At 39.1% G+C, this 23,560-nt stretch overlaps 1 protein-coding gene across 3 annotated transcripts in view; it reads left to right on the plus strand.

The window, feature by feature from the left end:
* Positions 1–20,459, plus strand: part of ZNF277 (zinc finger protein 277) — a 117,306-nt gene extending 96,847 nt beyond the window's left edge. For all 3 annotated transcript variants that reach the window (XM_060108679.1, XM_060108680.1, XM_060108682.1), the window contains 6 exons: positions 889–1,021; positions 13,717–13,784; positions 15,930–16,026; positions 17,621–17,663; positions 18,909–19,083; positions 19,848–20,459. In XM_060108679.1, the coding sequence (XP_059964662.1) occupies positions 889–1,021; positions 13,717–13,784; positions 15,930–16,026; positions 17,621–17,663; positions 18,909–19,083; positions 19,848–20,034 (703 nt within the window). In that variant the 3' untranslated portion in view covers positions 20,035–20,459. The remainder of the gene's footprint in view (positions 1–888; positions 1,022–13,716; positions 13,785–15,929; positions 16,027–17,620; positions 17,664–18,908; positions 19,084–19,847) is intronic.
* The last annotated feature ends 3,101 nt before the right edge of the window (positions 20,460–23,560 follow it).

Consider the following 23,560-nt stretch of genomic DNA (forward strand, 5'->3'; position numbering starts at 1 on the left):
CGTTTTCATGTATACTTATTCTGTGTTACTCCAGAAAGTAGAACTCTAATGACTGTTGGGTAATCCAGGCAGTATCAATTGTCAGGCTTAGTATGAGAAAGACATTCTGTCAGTAATCTGTTCAAAACTGGTCATTACTGCCTCATTAGGTAATGAATTCCCAGTCAGTGGAAATATTCTAGCAGAAGATACATGTGAATGATAAGATAGTAAAAATAGCACTTACTGTATGCTATGAATGTGCTAGGTATTTTACTTATATATATATCAATAAACATGTATACATATATTTATATTTTGTGTGAATTATTCTCATGATTATGAATTTATGTGCATATATATGTATACATTATCGTAAAGATTCTCTAAAATGTAGGTTTTATCATCAGGTTAGAGAGCAGAAAATGAGTAGTAACAGAGGGGTCAAGTAACTTGACCAAGTCCCACAGCTGGCACTAGGAATCAGACCTGCAAATTAGGTCACAGGATATACCAAACCACGGACTAATTGTTATACTCAATGGAGGCAACCAATGCTAGTTATCATATATTTATTTGAAGAACATACCTACATTTTCATTTTTAGAATAGGTAATTCGATTAGTAAAGCACCAAAATCATTTTTGGATAATTGCTATCTATATCACAGTTTTAACTAAATAGCCAAGTTGGCCAAGTTAGCCAACTACAAAATAAACCACAGCATGCATCCTCTAAAGCCAAATGAATAAAATGAGAGGGATTCCAGAAGGATATCTTACCCCATTTGAAGATTCTGTGAGTCCTAAAATGAATGAATATAAGACCCAATAATAATAATAATAAAGGGCTATTGCAACAACTATTTGAGAGACTTATTTAATCTCAGCATTTGTGTCTTTCTTGTAGCTTGCAGTGCTTGTACTGTGAGAAGACCTTCAGGGACAAAAATACACTTAAAGATCACATGAGGAAAAAACAGCATCGTAGGATCAATCCTAAGAACAGAGAATATGACCGATTTTATGTCATCAATTATTTGGTAAGGCTTTCTTTTCTCTTCATAATTTACAATTTGATTGCATATCTACAAACATCAAAATGTAATTGAGGGATTCTTTCAAGCAATGATTATCTTTAAACTGGTTAGTTTACAAAGCGTAACTCGATTTGATTTGTCTTTGATTTGCCAGATGTTTATATAGTAAAAAGGTCATATCTCTACAACTCACAGCGATCTTGATAAAATAAATAAATAAATAACCATAAATACCTGGATAGCCATGCATTGCCCCTCATTGATTGTCCATTACCATGAGTACAGGGACTTCTGTACTCTACTCAAAAGACGTTGACTTCTGGATGTGCCAGATGCTATGCTAGATAAATGTTTACAGTCTCTTCACTCATTCCTTTTTCCCCCATTAAAATATCTTCCCCTTTCCCATCAAATAAATAATAAAAATTTCTCTTTTTCATTCTCTTGGGCCAGCTTATTTTTAATGGAAATTTTAGAGAAACCAAGTGATTTCACTCATCAAGAGGACTTTCATTTTTTGGACTAATAGGATGAATTAATGGGACTAGCATGTCAAAGATTTTAAATACTTTCAAAGCTCTCCTAGGCCAGAAACCTCAGTACCATTTGCTGGCCTCTGTAGGTTACAGTCCTTTTTATTTAAGAAGACGTATTCAGTTGGAGACAAATGTCCATCTCTACAGAGGCATTTGGAAATTTAAGAAGGGAATTTTGATTGACACAGTGACTGGAGAGTTCCCCCAGTCTGCTGATTTTTTAGCTATACATAACAAAGGAGGGAAACTGTTGCAGGAAGGGGCACCCCTTCCAGGGCTGAGACTGGGCTCTTATCTAACACTCAGAAATGTATTCTCCAAGGAGACACATGTGGTGACAAAGCAAGAGACTTTAGTGGGAAGAGGCACCTGGGTGGAGAGCAGCAGAGGGAACCCAGGAGAAGTACTCCGCCATGTGGCTCACAGTCTCAGGTTTTATGGTGATGTGGTTAGTTTCCGGGTTGTCTCTAGCCAATCATTCTGACTCATGGTTCTTCCTGGTGGCGTGCACATCTCTCAGCCAAGATGGATTCCAGCAAGAAGGATTCTGGAAGGTTGGTAGGACATATGGACTGGCATCTCCTCTCTCCTTTTGACCTATCTCAGATTCTTCCAGTTGGTGGTACTTTGTTACTTCCACGTTGCTTACCAGGATCTCCTGTTGTACAATAAATTATACAGGTGGTTATCGTGCCTATCCAGGGTGGGCAGTTTCAGTCAGTGGTTCCCTAACAAAACTACTCATGAAAAGACAGGGAGTTAAGTAGTTCTCCAGTAGAACTGAAAGAAAGATGGGCCCTGAACCAAGATGGCAGAGTAGAAGGACATGCTCTCACTCCCTCTTGCGAGAACAACAGAATCACAACTAGCTGATGGACAGTCATTGACAGGAAGACACTGGAACTCACAAAAAAAGATACCCTACATCCAAAGACAAAAGAGAAGCCACAATGAGGCGGTACAAGGGGCACAATCATAGTAAAATCAAATCCCATAACTGCTGGGTGGCTGACTCACAGGCTGGAGAACACTTATACCACAGAAGTCCACCCACTGGAGTGAAGGTTCTGAGCCCCATGTCAGGCTTCCCAACCTCGGGGTCCAGCAGCGGAAGGAGAAATTCCTAGAGAATCAGACTTTGAAGCCTAGTGGGATTTCACTGCAGGATTTCAACAGTACTGGGAGAAACAGAGACTCCACTCTTGGAGGGCACACACAAAGTAGTGTGCGCATCGGGACCCAGGGGAAGGAGCAGTGACCCCATAAGAGACTGAACCAGACCAACCTGCTAGTGTTGGAGGGTCTCCAGCAGAGGCGGGGGGTGGCTGTGGCTCACCGTGGGAACAAGGACACTGGCAGCAGAAGTTCTGGGTGTGAGCCCTCCCAGAGTCTGCCATTAGCCCCACCAAAGAGCCTAGGTAGGCTCCAGTGTTGGGTTCCCCCAAGCCAAACAACCAACGGGGAGGGAACCCAGCCCCACGAATCAGCAGTCAAGTGGATTAAAGTTTTACTGAGCTCTGCCAACCAGAGCAACAGTCAGCTCTACCCACCACCAGTCCCTCCCATCAGGAAACTTGCATAAGCCTCTTAGATAGCCTCATCCACCAGAGGACACATGGCAGAAGCAAGAAAAACTACAATCCTGCAGCCTGTGGAACAAAAACCACATTCACAGAAAGGCAGACAAGATGAAAAGGCAGAGAGCTATGTACCAGATGAAGGAACAAGATAAAACCCCAGAAAAACAACTAAATGAAGTGGAGATAGGCAACCTTCCAGAAAAAGAATTCAGAATAATGATAGTGAAGACGATCCAGGACCTCAGAAAAAGAATGGAGGCAAAGATGGAGAAGGTGGAAGAAGTGTTTATCAAAGACCTAGAAAAATTAAAGAACAAACAAACAGAGACGAACAATACAATAACTGAAATGAAAACTACATTAGAAGGAATCAATAGCAGAATAACTGAGGCAGAAGAACGGATAAGTGACCTGGAAGACAGAATGGTGGAATTCACTGCTGCAGAACAGACTAAAGAAAAAAGAATGAAAAGAAATGAAGACAGCCTCAGAGACTTCTGGGACAACATTATACGCAACAACATTTGCATTATACGGGTTCCAGAAGGAGAAGAGAGAGAGAAAGGACAAGAGAAAATATATGAAGAGATTATAGCTGAAAACTTGCCTAATATGGGAAAGGAAATAGCCACCCAAGTCCAGGAAGAGCAGAGAGTCCCATACAGGATAAACCCAAGGAGAAACACACCAAGACACATAGTAATGAAACTGGCAAAAATTAAAGACAAAGAAAAATTATTGAAAGCAGCAGGGGAAAAATGACAAATAATGTACAAGGGAACTCCCATAAGGTTAACAGCTGATTTCTCGGGAGAAACTCTACAAGCCAGAAGGGAGTGGCATGATATACTTAATGATGAAAGGGAAGAACCTACAACCAAGATTACTCTACCCAGCAAGGATCTCATTCAGATTCGATGGAGAAATCAAAAGCTTTACAGACAAGCAAAAGCTAAGAGAATTCACCACCACCAAACCAGCTCTACAACAAATGCTAAAGGAACTTCTCCAAGTGGGAAACACAAGAGAAGAAAAGGACCTACAAAAACAAACCCAAAACAATTAAGAAAATGGTCATAGGAATATCGATAATGACCTTAAATGTGAATGGATTAAATGGTTCAACCAAAAGACACAGGCTTGCTGAATGGATACAAAAACAAGACCCATCTATATGCTGTCTACGAGAGACCCACTTCAGACCTAGGGACACATACAGACTGAAAGTGAGGGGATGGAAAAAGATATTCCGTGCAAATGGAAATCAAAAGAAAGCTGGAGTAGCAATACTCATCAGATAAAATATACTTTAAAATAAAGAATGTTACAAGAGACAAGGAAGGACAATACATAATGATCAAGGGATCAATCCAAGAAGAAGATATAATATTTATAAATATATATGCACCCAGCATAGGAGCACCTCAGTACATAAGGCAACTGCTAACAGCTATAAAAAAGGAAATCGACAGTAACATAATAATAGTAGGGAACTTTAACACCTCACTTACACCAATGGACAGATCATCCAAAATGAAAATAAATAAGGAAACAGACGCTTTAAAGGACACAACACACCAGATAGATTTAACTGATATTTATAGGACATTCCATCCAAAAATAGCAGATTACACTTTCTTCTCAAGTGCGCACAGAACATTCTCCAGGATAGATCACATCTTGGGTCACAAATCAAGCCTCATAAAATTTAAGAAAATTGAAATCATAGCAAGCATCTTTTCTAAGCACAACACTATGAGATTAGAAATGAATTACAGGGAAAAAAAACTAAAAAACACAAACACATGGAGGCTAAACAATACGTTACTAAATAACCAAGAGGTCACTGAAGAAATCAAAGAGGAAGTCAAAAAAAACATAGAGACAAATGACAATGGAAACACGACGATCCAAAACCTATGGGATGCAGCAAAAGCAGTTGTAAGAAAGAAGTTTATAGCTATACAAGCCTACCTCAAGAAACAAGAAAAATCTCAAATAAACTATCTAAGCTTACACCTAAAGGAAGTTGAGGAAGAAGAACAAACAAAACCGAAAGTTAGCAGAAGGAAAGAAATCATAAAGATCAGAGCAGAAATAAATGAAATAGAAACAAAGAAAACAGTAGCAAAGATCAATAAAGCTGAAAGCTGGTTCTTTGAGAAGATAAACAAAATTGATGAACCATTAGCCAGGCTGATCAAGAAAAAGAGGGAGAGGACTCAAATCAATAAAATTAGAAATGAAAAAGAAGTTACAAAAGACACCGCAGAAATACAAAGCATCCTAAGAGACTACTACAAGCAACTCTATGCCAGTAAAATGGACAACCTGGAAGAAATGGACAAATTCCTAGAAAGGTATAAACTTCCAAGACTGAACCAGGAAGAAATAGAAAATATGAACAGACCAGTCACAAGTAATGAAGTTGAAACTGTGATTAAAAATCTTCCAACAAACAATAGTCCAGGACCAGATGGCTTCACAGGTGAATTCTATCAAACATTTAGAGAAGAGCTAACACCCATCCTTCTCATATTCTTCCAAAAAATTGCAGAGGAAGGAACACTCCCAAACTCATTCTGTGAAGCCACCATCACCCTTATACCAAAGCCTGACAAAGATACCACAAAAAAAGAAAATTACAGACCAATATCACTGATGAATATAGATGCAAAAATCCTCAACAAAATACTAGCAAACAGAATCCAACAACACACTGAAAGCATCATACACCATGATCAAGTGGAATTTATCCCAGGGATGCAAGGATTCTTCAATATATGCAATTCAGTTAGTGTGATACACCATATTAACAAAATGAAGAGTAAAAATCATATGATCATCTCAATAGATGCAGAAAAGGCTTTTGACAAAATTCAACACCCATTTATGATAAAAACTCTCCAGAAAGTGGGCACAGAGGGGATCTACCTCAACATAATAAAGGCCATATACGACAAACCCACAGCAAACACCATTCTCAATGGTGAAAAAGTGAAAGCATTTCCTATAAGATAGGAATGAGACAAGGATGTCCATTCTCACCACTATTATTCAACATAGTTTTGGAAGTCCTAGCCACAGCAATCAGAGAAGAAAAAGAAATAAAAGGAATGCAAATTGGAAAAGAAGAAGTAAAACTGTCACTGTTTGCAGATGACATGATACTATACATAGAGGATCCTAAAGATGCCACCAGAAAACTACTAGAGCCAATCAATGAATTTGGTAAAGTTGCAGGATACAAAATTAATGCACAGAAATCTCCTGCATTCCTATACACTAATGATGTAAAATCGAAAGAGAAATTAAGGAAACACTCCCATTTACCATTGCAACAAAAAGAATAAAATACCTAGGAATAAACCTACCTAGGGAGACAAAAGACCTGTATGCAGAAAACTATAAGACACTGATGAAAGAAATTAAAGATGATACCAACAGATGGAGAGATATACCATGTTCTTGGATTGGAAGACTCAATATTGTGAAAATGACTATACTACCCAAAGCGATCTACAGATTCAATGCAATCCATATCAAATTACCAATGGCATTTTTTACAGAACTAGATCAAAATATCTTAAAATTTGTATGGAGACACAAAGGACCCCGAATAGCCAAAACAGTCTTGAGGGAAAAAAAACAGAGCTGGAGGAATCAGACTCCCTCACTTCAGACTACACTACAAAGCTACAGTAATCAATATAATATGGTACTGACACAAAAACAGAAACATAGATCAATGGAACAAGATAGAAAGCCCAGAGATAAACCCTCACACCTATGGTCAACTAATCTATGACAGAGGAGTCAAGGATATACAATGGAGAAAAGACAGTCTCTTCAATAAGTGATGGTGGGAAAACTGGACAGCTACATGTAAAAGAATGAAATTAGGACACTCCCTAACAGCATACACAAAAATAAACTCAAAATGGATTAGAGACCTAAATGTAACCCCAGAAACTATAAAACTCTTAGAGCAAAACATAAGAAGAACACTCTTTGACATAAATCACAGCAAGATCATTTTTGATCCACCTCCTAGAGTAATGGAAATAAAAACAAAAATAAATGGGACCTAATGAAACTTCAGAGCTTTTGCACAGCAAAGGAAACCATAAACAAGACGTAAAGACAACCCTCATAATGGGAGAAAATATTTGCAAACGAATCAATGGACAAAGGATTAATCTCCAAAATATATAAACAGCTCATGCAGCTCAATATTAAAAAAACAAACACCCCAGTCCAAAAATGGGCAGAAGACCTAAATAGACATTTCTCCAAAGAACACATACAGATGGCCAAGAAGCAAATGAAAAGCTGCTCAACATCACTAATTATTAGAGAAATGCAAATCAAAACCACAGTGAGGTATCACCTCATACCAGTTAGAATGGGCATCATCAGAAAATCTACAAACAACAAATGCTGGAGAGGGTGTGGAGAAAAGGGAATCCTCTTGCACTGTTGGGAATGCACTGGTGGGAATGTAAATTGATACAGCCACTATGGAGGTTCCTTAGAAAACTAAAAATAGAATTACCATATGATCCAGCAATCCCAGTACTGGGCATATACCCAGAGAAAACCATAATTCAAAAAGCACATGCACCCCAATGTTCATTGCAGCACTATTTACAATATCTAGGTCATGGAAGCAACCTAAATGCCCATCGACAGACGAATGGATAAAGAAGATGTGGGACATATGTACAATGGAATATTACTCAGCCATAAAAAGGAACGAAATTGGGTCATTTGTAGAGACGTGGATGGATCTTGAGACTGTCGTACAGAGTGAAGTAAATCAGAAAGAGAAAAACAAATATCGTATATTAATGCATATATGTGGAATCTAGTAAAATGGTACAGATGAACCAGTTTGCAGGGCAGAAATAGAGACACAGATGTAGAGAACAAATGTATGGACACCAAGGGGGGAAAGTGGCTGGGAGATGGGGGTGGTGGTGTGATTAATTGGGCGATTGGGATTGACATGTATACACTGATGTGTATAAAATGGATGACTAATAAGAACCTGCAGTATAAAAAAATAAATTAAAAAAATTTTTTTTAATAAAGGCTCAAAAGAAAGATGGGGAGTTCTGGTTCTGACACTTTTCTAAAGCAAATGGAAATTGTTTTTTGCTCTGCAATTTGAAAGAATTTTAATCCAAACCCATTGGCCACGAAAGGCATAATTGATAATAATGAGCCATTTTATGTATTGGACAGAAACAAGAATATCCTGAATTATATTGGAAATCTCTGCTTTAGGATAGAATTTTTGCCTGTTCTAACTAATCCTTAGCATATTAAAATAAAATTCCCCTTGAGAAACAAGTGGAATAAGGGTGTCTGAAGTTTGGCTCTGAGAGGTCGCCATGGTTTGCTACACATGTTTTACAACTAGCTACAGGCAAAGGCACCCTTTGAGTCTTTCAATCTTCTCTTGAAATCACTCAGTCGTTAATTCCTAGAGCAAACGCTGCTTCAGGGCCCAGCGCAATCCTACAGGGGGTGGACTTCAGTGTTAACTCTAAGAAATATTCAGCTACTGCAGAAAGCTGTGGAAGCAATTTAATAGCACTTCCTTCTGGGGCTCTTTTAAACTAATAGTCAAGAGCTTGGGACTAGCAGAACATTGTATATAGCTGGAGGTGTTTATCTTTTAGAGGAGACTTCAAAGAAACTGCTCACTCAATTCTGCTGTCACTTTTAGAAAAGTTCGTTACTTCATTCCCTGGGCATCAAGTAGTGTGACTGTGAAAACTGAAATTATCCGTGAGGACCAGCTGTCTCTAGATGAGTGTGCTAGATTGTACTGCCCACAGAGTGCCCAGATTTCACGTGGGATGAATCATGGCTTGAGAGAAGTGCTTCAAGAGAATGTAAAGGCTTCAGTAACATATAAAATGAAAATTAAATCATTTTAGGGTAATATCGATAGAAGTTTTTGGTTTGGTTTTAGCTAGCAACATTTGAGTACCTGCTATGTGCCAGGTACTGTCTTTGGTATTTAAATTAAGTCTTTTACTCTTAACCACATCTTCATGACACAGGTTTTGTCATTATCCTCATTTATAGATTAGGCAACTACAGCACAGAGAAGTTCAGTAATTTTCCCAGGGTCACGTAGCTGGAGCTTTCTGCATCAGTTTCCTTCCATTTTTCCTCAGTTTTTACAATTGAAATAATAGTAGTACCTACCTCTTATACTTTGGGTTGGGTTTTTTGGTCAATTAATGGTGATAAATTCATAATGATCTCCACACACTCACACACTTTTGCCTATTATCTTTTACACCAAACTAGAAAGTGAACCAAGGTCAAGGTAGAAGTAACTTTAATCAGCTCCTTAAGGGCTCTAACCCACAACCTTAGCCATCTTAGCTCTATATGCTTTCCCATTGAGGCCAACAATAAGATTTGTTTTTCTTTTTTGGCCGTGCTGCACGGGTTGCGTGATCTTAGTTCCCCGACCAGGGATTGAACCCAGGGCCCCGGTAGTGGAAGTTCAGAGTCCAAACCACTGGACCACCAGGGAATTCCCACTTTGTTTTTTAAAAAGCTAAAAAAAAGAAGAAAAGAAATGAGAGTTATTCATTGTTTATTCCTCTGAGGGAAAAGGCTGACACGAGTATGTGGATGTGGGCAAAAGATTGAATTGTTATGTTAGTAACTGGTGTCTGCACATCCGTTTCTCACATCCTCTTCCCTTCAGAAGCAATTTCATTGGCTGCATACATTCTGCAAATGTTTGAGTGACTTCTAGGTACCAGACCCTGGTGGAACAGAAAGAAAAATATGACAGAACAGGTGGTTGATTTAAGCCACTACTTTCAAGGAATTTAGAGGTTGGTATGAGAACCAGACATGTAAACACATTAATTTCAACACTTTGTAATGGTGTGTACAGAGTTAATGTTTCAACCTCTCCTGTAGCAGATCTATGTAGTCACTGAGTCATGCATCCACAGTGTCTCACCTCCAAGGAGAATTTTCAGACCAGCAGTAATGGAAGCATCCAGGATATTCCTGGCAAGATACACTCTGAGAGTCATAAAAGGTGGGAGAGACATAAAAGGTGTCCCAATCCCTAGTCGGGACATGAGGCTGTTTTGGTCTCAGCTCAGCAAATTGATAGACTCCTTTTTCTTTCTTGGGTGAAATAATTTCCATGTTTAATTACTCATATCAGTTTTTTAATATTAACAGACTAGCAAATAAGTATATTAAAGGTCTTTTGCATAGTCTAGATTATCTACTTAGAGTTCTTGCTTTATTTTGTCACAAACAGAAGGGTTCAGTGGAGAGTGAAGCAAGCTAAGGGGACGAGGTCCCCGGCAGTTTCCCATTCAAATACCCCTGCCTCAGAGGGCAGCAGACTGCTTAACATCATCATTGAGGCTTCACCTACATATTCCTAAAGTGCTCACCTTTCAAGCCCTGAATTTTCTAAAGGGAACTATTTTTACAGTGATATTATCATTTTGACTTACATTTTTTTTATTTTTAAAATACACAAAGCCATTTGTAACAAAAGTAGGCTCTTAACCTGTTTTTCAGTTTTGTTATAGTTCTCTCTACTGCAGTTATTAATATTTACATTTAAAACACTGTCTCTGTTTCTGGTGGATTTCTTGTGTAAGCACGTGTTAAGTTTTTTCCATGTTTTTTTGCACCCTGTCATTGATCATAAGCCAGCTGATGCAGAGGTTTGAGGAAGTGTTCTGAACATCTTTACTGGCATGCCTTCCAAGCTTTGTTTTTCTTATATTCTTTTCTTTCCTAACATGATTCATTAGCAGGCACAGCGTCTTAATTAGAGACTATATTTTTTTTCTCTTTGGGTCTTATTCCTATAATAAGTCATATATTTAACCGTACCAAGGCAGAGCATTCTAGGAAAGTCTCAGCCGCTGTCACATGCAAATCACTTGTTTCCTATTCTAATGAACGGAGTTCCATTTTCCTCTCAAATGGTAAATGGTTAGTGCTGTATTGCCTAGATAAATCCCCGTGTTGTACTTAATACTGAGAAAGCTGCAAAGTAATGCTTTGAGTTTGGAAGTTTGACAGTGAAAGATATTTTTCATCATTTTGGGCTCAAAACAATTATTGATAAGTAACATTTGCCTGTATTGTTGAGAATGATAGTACCCCAAATGGCCCATCAGGATATTAGTCCAAGTCCAGAGAGACTACGTAATACATAAAAGATTTAATTCATCACCAAAAATTCCATCTAACGAGGATCCTGTTGGCAATGGTGAGGCCATTCTTTTTTTTTTTTTTTTTTCTTTTTGCTGTATGCGGGCCTCTCACTGTTGTGGCCTCTCCCGTTGCGGAGCACAGGCTCCGGACGCGCAGGCCCAGCGGCCATGGCTCACGGGCCCAGCCGCTCCGCGGCACATGGGATCCTCCCAGACCGGGGCACGAACCCGCATCCCCTGCATCGGCAGGCGGACTCCCAACCACTGCGCCACCAGGGAGGCCCGTGAGGCCATTCTTGATGTTCATAATAATGCTTAGACACTTCATGACTGCTCTGGGAAGTACATTATAGAGTCCAAATTAACTATCTCTAACGATGTTATGGTAAATCTCAGCATGTCTGCGTTTATGCGTCATTTAGCTGATAGGTAATGACAGCTTCAAAACCTCTCATTAAGTTGATGAATGATAGATTTTCTCTAAATCATAATGGCTCTTGTAGTTCTTTGTTTTTAGTTAAATGAATACCTTTTTAGAGAAAAAAATTGTTCATGAGGTGAATTCTGGGAATGTTTTTCCAAAAGAAGGATATCAAACAAGGATATCTGTATTATATCAGGTGAGGTTGGACTTGACAGTTGCCATAGTTTAACTGCTTGAAAAAGTGCCCACTAGTGTTTCTACATCCTTCTTTAATGCACTGTCTGCTTTTGCATGGCACGGTGGGAAGACTGAGTGGAGAGAGAAGAAAGGACAAGAGAAAGAAAGAAAGGACTCAAGGGATAAAAGAGACATGGTTGGGCCAAAAGGAATCATTCCTTCTCATCACTACATAAAGTTTTGCTGAAACTATGACTAAATTTTCCAGACGTAGCCCTAAAAGGGTGGAACTCCTCCATGAACTGTAAGAGATAAAAGGGATTTGAGTAGATATTTGAGTACCTACTATTACCTGGTACCATGTACCATGTGCTTTTTATACATTAACTATTTAACCACATTACAGAAACCTTTTGAGGTAGGATCTAAATTGACATCACATTTTTTAGATGTTTTCAGTTAAAATTCAATTCAAAAAAATACTTATAGTACCCACTGTGTGCCCGGCTCTAGAAATGTAACAATGAACAAAGGCTATGTCCAAACAGACATTCTGGTGGAAAAGACAGAGAGCAAATAAGAAAACAAATAGATACACAAAATGATTTCAGGGTATGATCAACGCTTTGAAGAAAAATAAAACATCCTAGAGGAATAAAAAGTAACTTGAAGGAGGGGTGTTTTAGACAGAGTAGTCAGAAAAAGAGGTAGTAGTGTTTAAGCAGAGACCAGGATGACGGAGCCATGTTAGGATATGTGAGGGAGCAGTGCTTCAGGCAGACAATGCGACAAGGACAGAAGTAGCTGGGTGGAAGTCAGCTTGCTATGTTCAAGCAGTATAGCAAAAGAGCAGTCTGGCTGGAGCCAGCTGAGCAAGAGAAAAAGTGGTGGGACATAGTGATGGAGAGGGAGCCAGGGCAGAACATGGAGGCCTTCTAAGCCATGGTAAGGCCTCTGAATTTTGTTCTGAGTGTGTGAGAAGCCCTGGGAGGGGTCATACAAACAGGGAGGTGCCCTTTAGAAAGCTCACAGTGGCTGCTGTCTGGGAAATAGACTGTAGGGGACCTCAAATAGAAACAGAGTCCAGCTAGGAAGATGTTTCAGAGTCTGTCAAAAGATATTAGTGGGTTTTTGGGGGTTTTTTTTTTTGCGGTACGCGGGCCTCTCACTGTTGTGGCCTCTCCCGTTGTGGAGCACAGACTCTGGATGCACAGGCTCAGTAGTTGTGGCTCATGGGCCCAGCCGCTCCACGGCATGTGGGATCTTCCTGCACCGGGGCACGAACCCGTGTCCCCTGCATCGGCAGGCGGACTCTCAGCCACTGCACCACCAGGGAAGCCCATTAATGGGTTTTTTTTAAAAGATCCCCAAGAGATTCTTATGTGGATCCAGGGTTGAGAAATGCTGATTAACATTTAAGAGAAAAGAATTTCACTGAAAGGTTATCACTGCTTCTTCAAAAAGAAAAACATATGAAAATATTATTAAACATTTTTGCATATTTTTAAATGTTTGATTTAGGATATATCCCAAATCCTAACCATTTAGGATATATCCTAAATCCTAAAATTTGATTATCATTTCTTATCCCTGAAATAACAGCTTTAATATATTCTGTTTGCATTATTTTAAAACCATTTGCGTTTGGGTTCTATCTTGTTTTGTTTTTGAGTTCTGTGTCTACTTTCTCCTTTCGTCTCTTCCTCCTTCACCCCTCCTGTTTATCTCTAATCCCTCTGTTCTTCCTACAAAGGAACTTGGAAAATCCTGGGAAGAAGTTCAACTAGAAGATGATCGGGAGTTGCTAGATCATCAGGAAGAGTAAGACTTATTATTGATGCTACTTAATTACAGTGGTTGAAGAGAAGGAAAACAGTTCTTTAGTTTGATTTAAAATTACCATTCTGAAAAGACAGAGTAAAAAGAAAGAGAACCCTCTCTCTAATCCATGCATCATTTCATGTAATATAGCAAAAACTTGAATTCAAAATAACTTTGACACCTCATACCAGTCAGAATGGCCATCATCAAAAAGTCTGCAAATAATAAATGCTGGAGAGGGTATGAAGAAAAAGGAACCCTCCTACAGTTTTGATCGGCATGTAACTTGGTGCATCCACTGTGGAGAACAGTATAGAGGTTCCTTAAAAAACTAAAAATAGAGTTAGCATATGATCCAACAATCACCCTCCTGGGCATATATCTGGACAAGACGAAAACTCTAATTTGAAAAGATAAATGGGACTTCCCTGGTAGTCCAGTGGTTAAGATTCCTGGTCGGGGAAGTTCCACATGCCGTGAGGTGTGGCCAAAAACAAAACAGAAAAAGAAAGAAAAAGAAAAGATACATGCATCCCAGTGCTCATGGCAGCGCTGTTTACAGTAGCCAAGACATGGAAGCAACCTAAATGTCCATGGACAGTTGAATGGATAAACTTTTTGTGGTATACAAACAATGGAATATTACTCAGCCAAAAAAAAGAATGATATAATACCATTTGCAGCAATATAGATGGACCTAGAGATTATCGTACTAAGTAAAGTAAGTCAGACAAAGACAAATATCATATGATATCACTTGTATGTGGAATCTAATAAAATGATACAAATGAACTTACTTACGAAACAGAAATAGACTCACAGACATAAAAAACAAATTTATGTTTACCAAAGGGGGAAGGGGGGATAAATTAGGGGTTCAGCATTAACAGATACACAGTCCTATATATAAAATAGGTAAACAACAAGACCGTACTGTATAACACAGGGAATTATATTCAGTATCTTGTAATAACCTATAATGGAAAAGAATCTGATTGAGAATATATATGTATATAAATATATATGTATATAAAAAGATTTTATACATATGTATGTAAAAAGCTGAATCACTTTGCTGTACACCTGAAACTAACACAGCATTTTAAATCAACTATACTTCAATAAAAAATAATAATACCAAAATAACTTGGACATAAGAATCACTAAAGCAGCTGTTATTCCAACTAAATAGTGTTTTGCTACTAAAGCTATTCATTGAAGATACAGGTAGTATACAATTCAGAGAAAAATACATTCCAAAGTGCTTTGCTTATTAGTCCATTGGTCCCTAGACTTTAAAGTGATATGATCTTTGAACTCTGTCTCCATGCTGCTTGCCATTGGAGTAGTGAATATAACTCAATGGAGGTTAACCTTGTTCTGTGTTCATCCCATTGATGACTAACTTAAAACAGTCACAGCCTCTTTGTTTGAAATTATAAGCTTGAAAAGAATTCTTTTCAACCTAAAAGGATTCCCTGTTATTCATCCTCTTTTCATTCAAAGCTGTTCAGCCTTTTGTCTCTCCCGGGATTTTGGTTCTCCTGGTTTAAGAATGACAAGAAGTTGACAGTATCTCAAAAAATAAATGCAGTGAGGGGAGAAAATGGTAAAAAGGGCCCTGTATGCCTTTTGATTTCTCTATTTGCCATCAAATTTAACACTTGCCCCATTTAAAATGATCAGTATTTCCCACATGATAGATAAAGGTTTGCCTTTTTAAAATACGCCATTTATCATGCAGAAACACACTCCCAGCACTGCACCTCACAGCATGCGCACTTAGTGGTCATGGTTAATGAGAGAGAGCTTACATTTCCTGATACATCTTCTCTGCAAATTAAAGCTGGTTGTCTCAGAAAGACATTACACTGATCTCATAGTGAAATAGCTGCTCGGAGAGGCAAATGTAAGAAAATGGAGCAGCACCTGTTTTTGCTATTTATATTAATTTCATGGTGCTACTTTGAATTTCAAAAACTGTATCAAAAAGTCATAATATGATATGACAGTCTTTACAGAAATGTCAGAGTTGAAAGAGAATGGCAGGGTTTCCTAGGGAGCAGAAAGTAATACCAAGTCACTGTGCAGGACGCCCTCTTAATGAAGAGAATCTCCATGTTCGCTATTTTCTTTCTAACACAGTGGCTGGTCTGATTGGGAAGAACACCCTCTCTCTGCTGTCTGCCTATTTTGTGAAAAGCAAGCAGAAACAATTGAGAAATTATATGTCCACATGGAGGTGAGACACTTTTATTCATTTGAATTTTGTTTCGTTGTTCCAACAGGGAGAAGCTGACGATAACTGCTACCTCATCATCTTATACCTTTAGTTTCTCAATTATTTTCCCCTTCCTAAAAGTGCTATAAGCAAAACAGAAGAGACAGGGCAGGTCCATGGAGGAGAACTAGAACTCAGGGCAGTTAAGTACAACTGACTGGACCTGGGTGAACTGTTAGTTTGGGATTTCACAGACCACTGATGCCATCCCACCTCTGAGATGCTTATGAGATAGTTCTGGCTTAGACTGTGGGATCTGCAACCACGGTTAACAATACCCAGGATATGGACAGGTTCTGAGTCTTTTTCCAGTGCTTCCCATGCTGGTGAACAAGGAGAGCAGGAAGAGAAAAAGTTGCTGTTTACAGAGCCCCAGGGGGAAATGGGGGTGGGAGAGCCATGGAGGTGGAGAGGGCACAGGGTGTGGTCTTACAGCTCCTTCAGTTAAAAGGATTTGGAGAGAAGAAATTTGAGGACATTTCCAGTTTGCACTTTCCTTTCTGGAGGCCATCTTTATGTTATATTGGGAGTAGAGAGTTGAGTGTAATAGAAAAATATTACTGTATTACTCTGATGTGCCCTCCCTCCCCTCCCCCCACTCAGCTCTGTTATAGTGGAGCAGACTCTCCTTTTTCACCCATGTTCATTCCATTCTCATTCGTTAAAAAGACCTGAAAGGTGTTCAAAAAGCTATGGGCATTTACTCAAGTGAAAACAGAGTCATTTTGTCTGAAACAGGTTGCCACTAGTATGTGTGTATAGTTTCCAGTGTTTAAATGTAACTCGTAATATCCTAGTATCTTTGAATTGAAAGGAGCCTTGGTCCCCCTATCCTGTGTAAGAATTCCCTTTGCAGTATCCTTGACTGGTGTCCTCAACCTCTGCTCAGTTACTTTCAGTGATAACATATCATGCAATTCTTAATTATCCTGACTGTGATGCTACACTGAATACCTTCACAGAGAGTTAGACGGTCTTTATTCTCTGTGAGCTTATAAGTTGAAGCATTTACCCAGATGGGCGATTGCAGGGATGGAACAGAATAAAAATAAGTCTATGCATCATGAAAAACAAGACATGTAATTTGTGGGAAGGTATGAGTGAAGAGTAACTTGCAGATTGAAACACTGTATTTGACAGCATAAAACGAAGAGCAGAATTTTTTAAATTACATATCTGCTTGTGGAGCAAAGGACCTATATTCATAATTCTAGTCCAGACACACAGTACAGTAGGGCCACATCTTACCTAGCGACTGAGGACACTTATGTCAGACTGCAGAATGCATACAGAGTAAATTATAAAGACTGTAGATACAAGCTGTGAACAATTAAAATGTTTTAACTGATTGACATGACTTGTTTGGACTGTGCTTTATAAAGCAGTTGGATGTGGGGGGAAGCAGTTAGATTTCGAAGACTTCAAAAGCAGATGATGAACCGAGACTGAGTTTCTACAGTGTTCAAACTCCTGTGAATAAGCAGTCTGTTTATAACTTCAGCCTGAAAGATTAAATAATTTATATGCTCACAGATATATTCATTCCTTTTTTTAGGATGCACATGAATTTGATCTCCTCAAAATAAAGTCAGAACTTGGTAAGTTTGATTCGGAAGTTGTTTTCCATGATGCTGCATTTTTTTATACACCATCCTGTAAACGATGCCTGCGTTGCACAGTTGTGATTGGAGAGTGCACAGCCAAAATGTGTCTCTCCACAGATGGTCTCAACAGAACTGCCTGAAGCAGTGATTCACAACCATTTTGAACTATAATATTCACATATGGTTTTGATTTCATATAGTCTTTTTTATTTTCTACATATATGATTGCTTCAAATAAAATACAAGTTAATGGTTAATATCTATCATAATGTGGTGGGGACTAGTGGAAAAAACATGGATTTTGAAGTCACACTAGAGTTCATATTCCAGCTCTAGCACTTACTGGCTGTGTGACGTTGGGCCTCAGGTCAGCAGAGTGTTACAGAGAGTGGATAGAGTATGTAAAACACCTACTGCGCTGCTTGGTAGTGTAGCTAGATTATTTATTATAGATGTACCCAATTGGATCACTATGATAGAAAGATTAGGGTCATGAAGACATAATGTACTGACTTGCTAATGTATCCAAGACCATAAAAAGCTCACTTCCGGGCTTCCCTGGTAGTGCAGTGGTTGAGAGTCTGCCTGCTGATGCAGGGGACGTGGGTTCGTGCCCCGGTCCGGGAAGATCCCACATGCCGCGGAGCGGCTGGGCCCGTGAGCCATGGCCGCTGAGCCTGCGCGTCTGGAGCCTGTGCTCCGCAATGGGAGAGGCCACAGCAGCGAGAGGCCCGCGTACAGCAAAAAAAAAAAAAAAAAAAAAAAAAAGCTCACTTCCCATACCTCAACTCACTGACTACTTTCCTAGACTCTTGGACATGTTTCTTTACTTTACCGCTCTTATAGGCACGTGTATATGTTATATATGTAATAGATTAATAGTCAAGAACATGGGCTGTGGAGCCAACAGCCTGGTGTCAAATCCTGGCTCTACACTTACTGGCTGTGCAATTTTGGACAGTTTCCTAAAGTATAATGTGGATACGGTAATACCACCTATGTGATAGGATATTGTGAGGATTAAACGTAATAATGCATGGAAAGTGATTAGAACAGTGCCTAGCACATAAGCCCTATATAAGTATTGGCTGTTATTATTTGGTATCTATTAATATGCTTTAAAACTGCACTGCCTCTTCAGGTTGGTTAATAAAGAGAAGCGGTTCTTTTAAAAAATTATAAAAATGCAAAAATGGGTCTGACCAGTTGTCTGATGATTCTATGTACTGTCATTTTCAGGACTGAACTTCTATCAGCAAGTGAAACTAGTCAATTTCATTCGGAGGCAAATTCACCAATGTAGATGTTATGGCTGCCATGAGAAGTTCAAGTCCAAAGCAGACTTAAGGACTCACATGGAAGAAGCTAAACATACTTCACTGCTTCCTGAAAGACAGACATGGGATCAACCACAGTGAGTACTGCTCAACCAGACATACATTTCTTTGCCCTTCTCCATTATTTCATCCCTTTATTTAATTCCTCTTTAGAAAATCCCAGATTTATGAGAGGCAAGGTCAGCCCTGGATTGACCTAAGACCCTGTTCCTATAAGTCTTCTCATACAGGTCAAAACCTTTGGATTTCAGAACTAACTACAAAGTGTGTCCAGAGAAGGAACCAGAGTAATAGACTTAAAATTCTTTAGATGTTTTAATTTTTGATAATTTATAATGAAGGAAATAGTGATGATTAGGTTGGGGGAGGGGGGAAAAAACCTCACAAGCAGAAGCAATTGTTTTTATCAGATACAACTGATAAAAGGAGCAGTGTATGAAAGAGTAACTGTATTTGAACTTTGTTGACCTTAGGGAAGAACCGGGACCTTTGAGTAGAAATGAGAGAGATGTCATTTTTAGCTTTATGCGAGGAGGTATTATTTAATAGCTAGAGTTGCCTGATAGTGGAATAGGCTACCTTTTAACATAGTAAGTGTTATGGTAGATATCAAGCAAAGGCTGAATTGCCAGCTAGAAGGATACTAGTAAGACTGATGTCAGCCAGTAAAGGTCAAAGTAAAAGTAATTCAGTTCTCTCCCTTACAGCCTTTGCAAAATGCAGTTGAAATTGTTGGCAAGGAAACCTAGCAAAATTATAGTGATGTGTACATTCAGCTGCCTAGAAATTTTCTGGATAATATATAGTTTTGGTTATTCAGTATATCTTTGGTTGTTTTCAGGTATTATTTTCCAACCTATGAAAATGACACTCTGCTATGTACCCTGTCTGACAGTGAAAGTGACCTGACAGCTCAGGAACAAAATGGAAATATCGCCATCATTAGTGAAGATACATCTAAACTGCATGCTTTGAAACAAAGCAGTATTTTGAACCAGTTGCTACTACATGAGTCCTTGAAAAACTAGAAGAAACTGCCACAGAAGCAATGTTTCATGTTTTCTCCAATGAGACAGATGCAAAAGAATACTTTAAATTTGAACATCAGCAAAGGATTAGTCTTTGGTAAAACAAGTTTTGTTTTTTTTTTTTAATTGGCTGTCTTGGGTCTTCGTTGCGGTGCGTGGGCTTCTCATTGCAGTGGCTTCTCTTGTTGCGGAGCACGGGCTCTAGGCTCGCAGGCTCGTGGGCTCTAGAACGTGGGCTCAGTAGTTGTGGCACACAGTCCTAGTTGCTCTGCAGCATGTGGGATCTTCCCGGACCAGGGATTGAACCCGGGTCCCCTGCTTTGGCAGGCGGATTCTTAGCCACTGCATCACCAGGGAAGTCCAAAATAAACTTCTAAAAAATGAATTTTTTCCCCCAAAATAAAGTAGAAACTAAATAAAACGAAGACTTTTTGTAATGGGCTCTGAAGTTTTATTATGTAATCATTGTAAATGATCTCATTTCATTAGACTCATATTTATCTATAATAAGGAAGATGTGCAAATCACAAGTGAAATGTTCAAATTATTTATAAACCTAATTTCAACCAGTAGTTTCAGTCTCTTCCCCACAGGCTTTCGTCATCCAGCAAGTCACAAAATTTGACAGACGTGCTTTCTGTACTACACTGGGTCAGCTGTGAATGTAGTGACCAAAAGAGGAGCCACAGAAGAGAGGAACAGTGGTCAAAGTCCTGGATGATGCACAAATTGGACACTATTTCAGAAAAATCAAGATCTGACTATATTATTACTATTGCTTTCCACCTGGAGTTACTAAACTCTTTCCCCTACAGTGTATATACGGCTAACAGATGAGTACCATTTTTTTAAAAACAACCACAATACCATTATGACATCTAACAAAATTAACAATAACTTCTTAATATCATATGTTTTCAGTTTTCCTTAGTTGTCTCAAAAGTGTCTTTTTACAACATTACCAGTTACAGGACAAATACTGTATGCCTCCTGATAAGATGCAATGAGGAAGACAAAACATCACTTTTCAGGGTTCTTCCCCAAAATGTGTAATGTGAATACACTGAAGAAACATCAACTAAACCCAAGTGAGGGACAGTCTACAAATAATTGGCCTTTACTCTTCAAAAGATCAAGGTCATGAAAAACAAAGACTGAAGTAACTGTACCAAATTAAAGAAGACTAGAGAGGTATCACATTGTGTAATCCTGGATTGGATCCTGGACCAAGAAAATATGGTTTTCTTCTGCTGTAAAAGAAATTAGTGGGACAATTAGCAAAATTTGAGTAAGGTCTGTAGTAAATGTTATGGTATTCATATTAATTTCCAGATTTCAGCAATTGTACTGTAGTACGTGTAGGAATGTTCTTGTCTTTAGAAAATATACAGTGAAGTTGTTAAGGGTAAAGGAGCACTTTGTTGGCAATAAAAAACTAATATGGGGGGGCTTCCCTGGTGGCGCAGTGGTTGAGAGTCCGCCTGCCGATGCAGGGGACACGGGTTCGTGCCCCAGTCCAGGAGGATCCCACATGCTGCAGAGCAGCTGGGCCCGTGAGCCATGGCCGCTGAGCCTGCGCATCTGGAGCCTGTGCTCCGCAACAGGAAAGGCCACAACAGTGAGAGGCCCGCGTATCGCAAAAAAAAAAAAAAAAAAAAAGAAAACTAATATGGGGAATTCCCTGGCAGTCCAGTGGTTAGGATTCTGGGCTTCCACTGCAAGGGCCCTGGCTTTTTTTTTTTTTTTTTTTTTTTTTTTTGGCTGCACTGGGTCTTTGTTGCTGTGCGTGGGCTTTCTCTAGTTGTGGCGAGCGGAGGGCTACTCTTCGTTGTGGTGTGCAGGCTTCTCATTGTGGTGTCTACTGTTGTTGCAGAGCACGGGCTCTAGGCACGCAGGCTTCAGTAGTTGTGGCACCTGGGGTCAGTAGTTGTGGCTCGCAGGCTGTAGAGCACAGCCTCAGTAGTTGTGGCGTATGGGCTTAGTTGCTCCGCGGCATGGGAGATCTTCCCGGAGCAGGGCTCAAACCCATGTCCCCTGCATTGGCAAGCAGATTCTTAACCACTGTGCCCCAGGGAAACCCAGGGGCCCGGCTTTGATCCCTGGTCGGGGAACTAAGATCCTGCATGCCATGCAGCGCAGCCCAAACAAAAAAAAGAAAAAAAACACACACACACACACCTAATATGGGTATGTATATATAGAGAGAATGATAAAGTAGATGCAATAAGATGTTAACATTTGGGGAAATCAAAGTGAAGGGTATGTGGGAATTCTTTGTACTATGGCAACTTTTCTATAAGTAAAAATAGATTTAAAAAAATTTTTCAAGATGTCTTTTTACTTGGTTTGCTTAAATCAGGATTCTAGTGAGATACATACTTTGCATTTGGTTGGTATGGTCCTTAAGGATCTTATGTGTAACAGTTTATGCTCCCTTTCATTTTAACTGCCACTTACTTGTTAAAGAAATTAGGTCATGTTTCTCACTTTCTGAATTTGGATAGCATATCCTCTTTGTGTCATTTAACATGTTCCTCTATCACCAATTTTTCCTGCAAACTGGTAGATCTAGAAGCTCCATTAAAAATTTGTGTTCAAAAAAATTTTTACAAAACTAATTCATAAGAGATGTGTGCTTTCTCTCACATCACATCAGGCACATGATATCTGATGTGCCACTTTTAGAGATGTCACAATTGATCAGTGCATTCAGGTGCTGTCAGTCTGGTGCATCATTATAAAGTTCCCCGTCAAACCATTTTATTATCCACTGGTTTATGTTATCTAGAATTTTTTTTAGAACTTGCAAAATGGTGATCTTCTATCATTTCTTTACAAATGAGTACTTTACACAGCACGTGTACTAGAGAGCACTGGAGTCTGAAGTTCTAGTTTTCAACTGTTAATGCAAGCCTATATAGGCAGTGCACCAAGACTAATCTTGAAGTCATGTGGTACAGCCTGTCCAGAATCTCAAGAGTAATCCCCCACCATGTGATCCAAAATTGACTGGATTTGTAAATTATATGAGCTGTGGCCAACACTTTAGAATCCAAGCCTTGAGCTGTGCAGACACCCGTACAATGCTTTTCATTGAAAACCAGCAAACAATAAATGGGAGCCTTTATTTAATGAAAAAGCTACCGAAGTTAAAGACACAATTAAGTTGTTTTAAAACCAAAGATCAAGAAGGCAGTTAGTCCTGTGCCTAGAAACTTGTGTCTCTAGGAATCAGATTTGTTCGGAAAATCAAGGAATGTCTGGGGTGTTTCTAGAATATGCTTCAGTCTTAGAACAGGAGCAATGACAGGATGAGAACAAAATAAATGAGTAATTAAGCTTGAGAAGGAGAAAGCGTTTTTGGAGATAAAGTTGAGATTTTAGAGAACAGATCCAACAGATATTAAAGGAAAAATGAAAGAAGATAAAAGGGACATGATACTATACTTGGAGTTTCATTCATTTAAGAGGTTTTTTCTTAGGTTGGTAGATATTTGGGGGGGATCATCTGGACCATAAGGACAGA

The sequence above is a fragment of the Mesoplodon densirostris genome, chromosome 9, assembly GCF_025265405.1.
Source record: "Mesoplodon densirostris isolate mMesDen1 chromosome 9, mMesDen1 primary haplotype, whole genome shotgun sequence".
Taxonomy (NCBI): domain Eukaryota; kingdom Metazoa; phylum Chordata; class Mammalia; order Artiodactyla; family Ziphiidae; genus Mesoplodon; species Mesoplodon densirostris.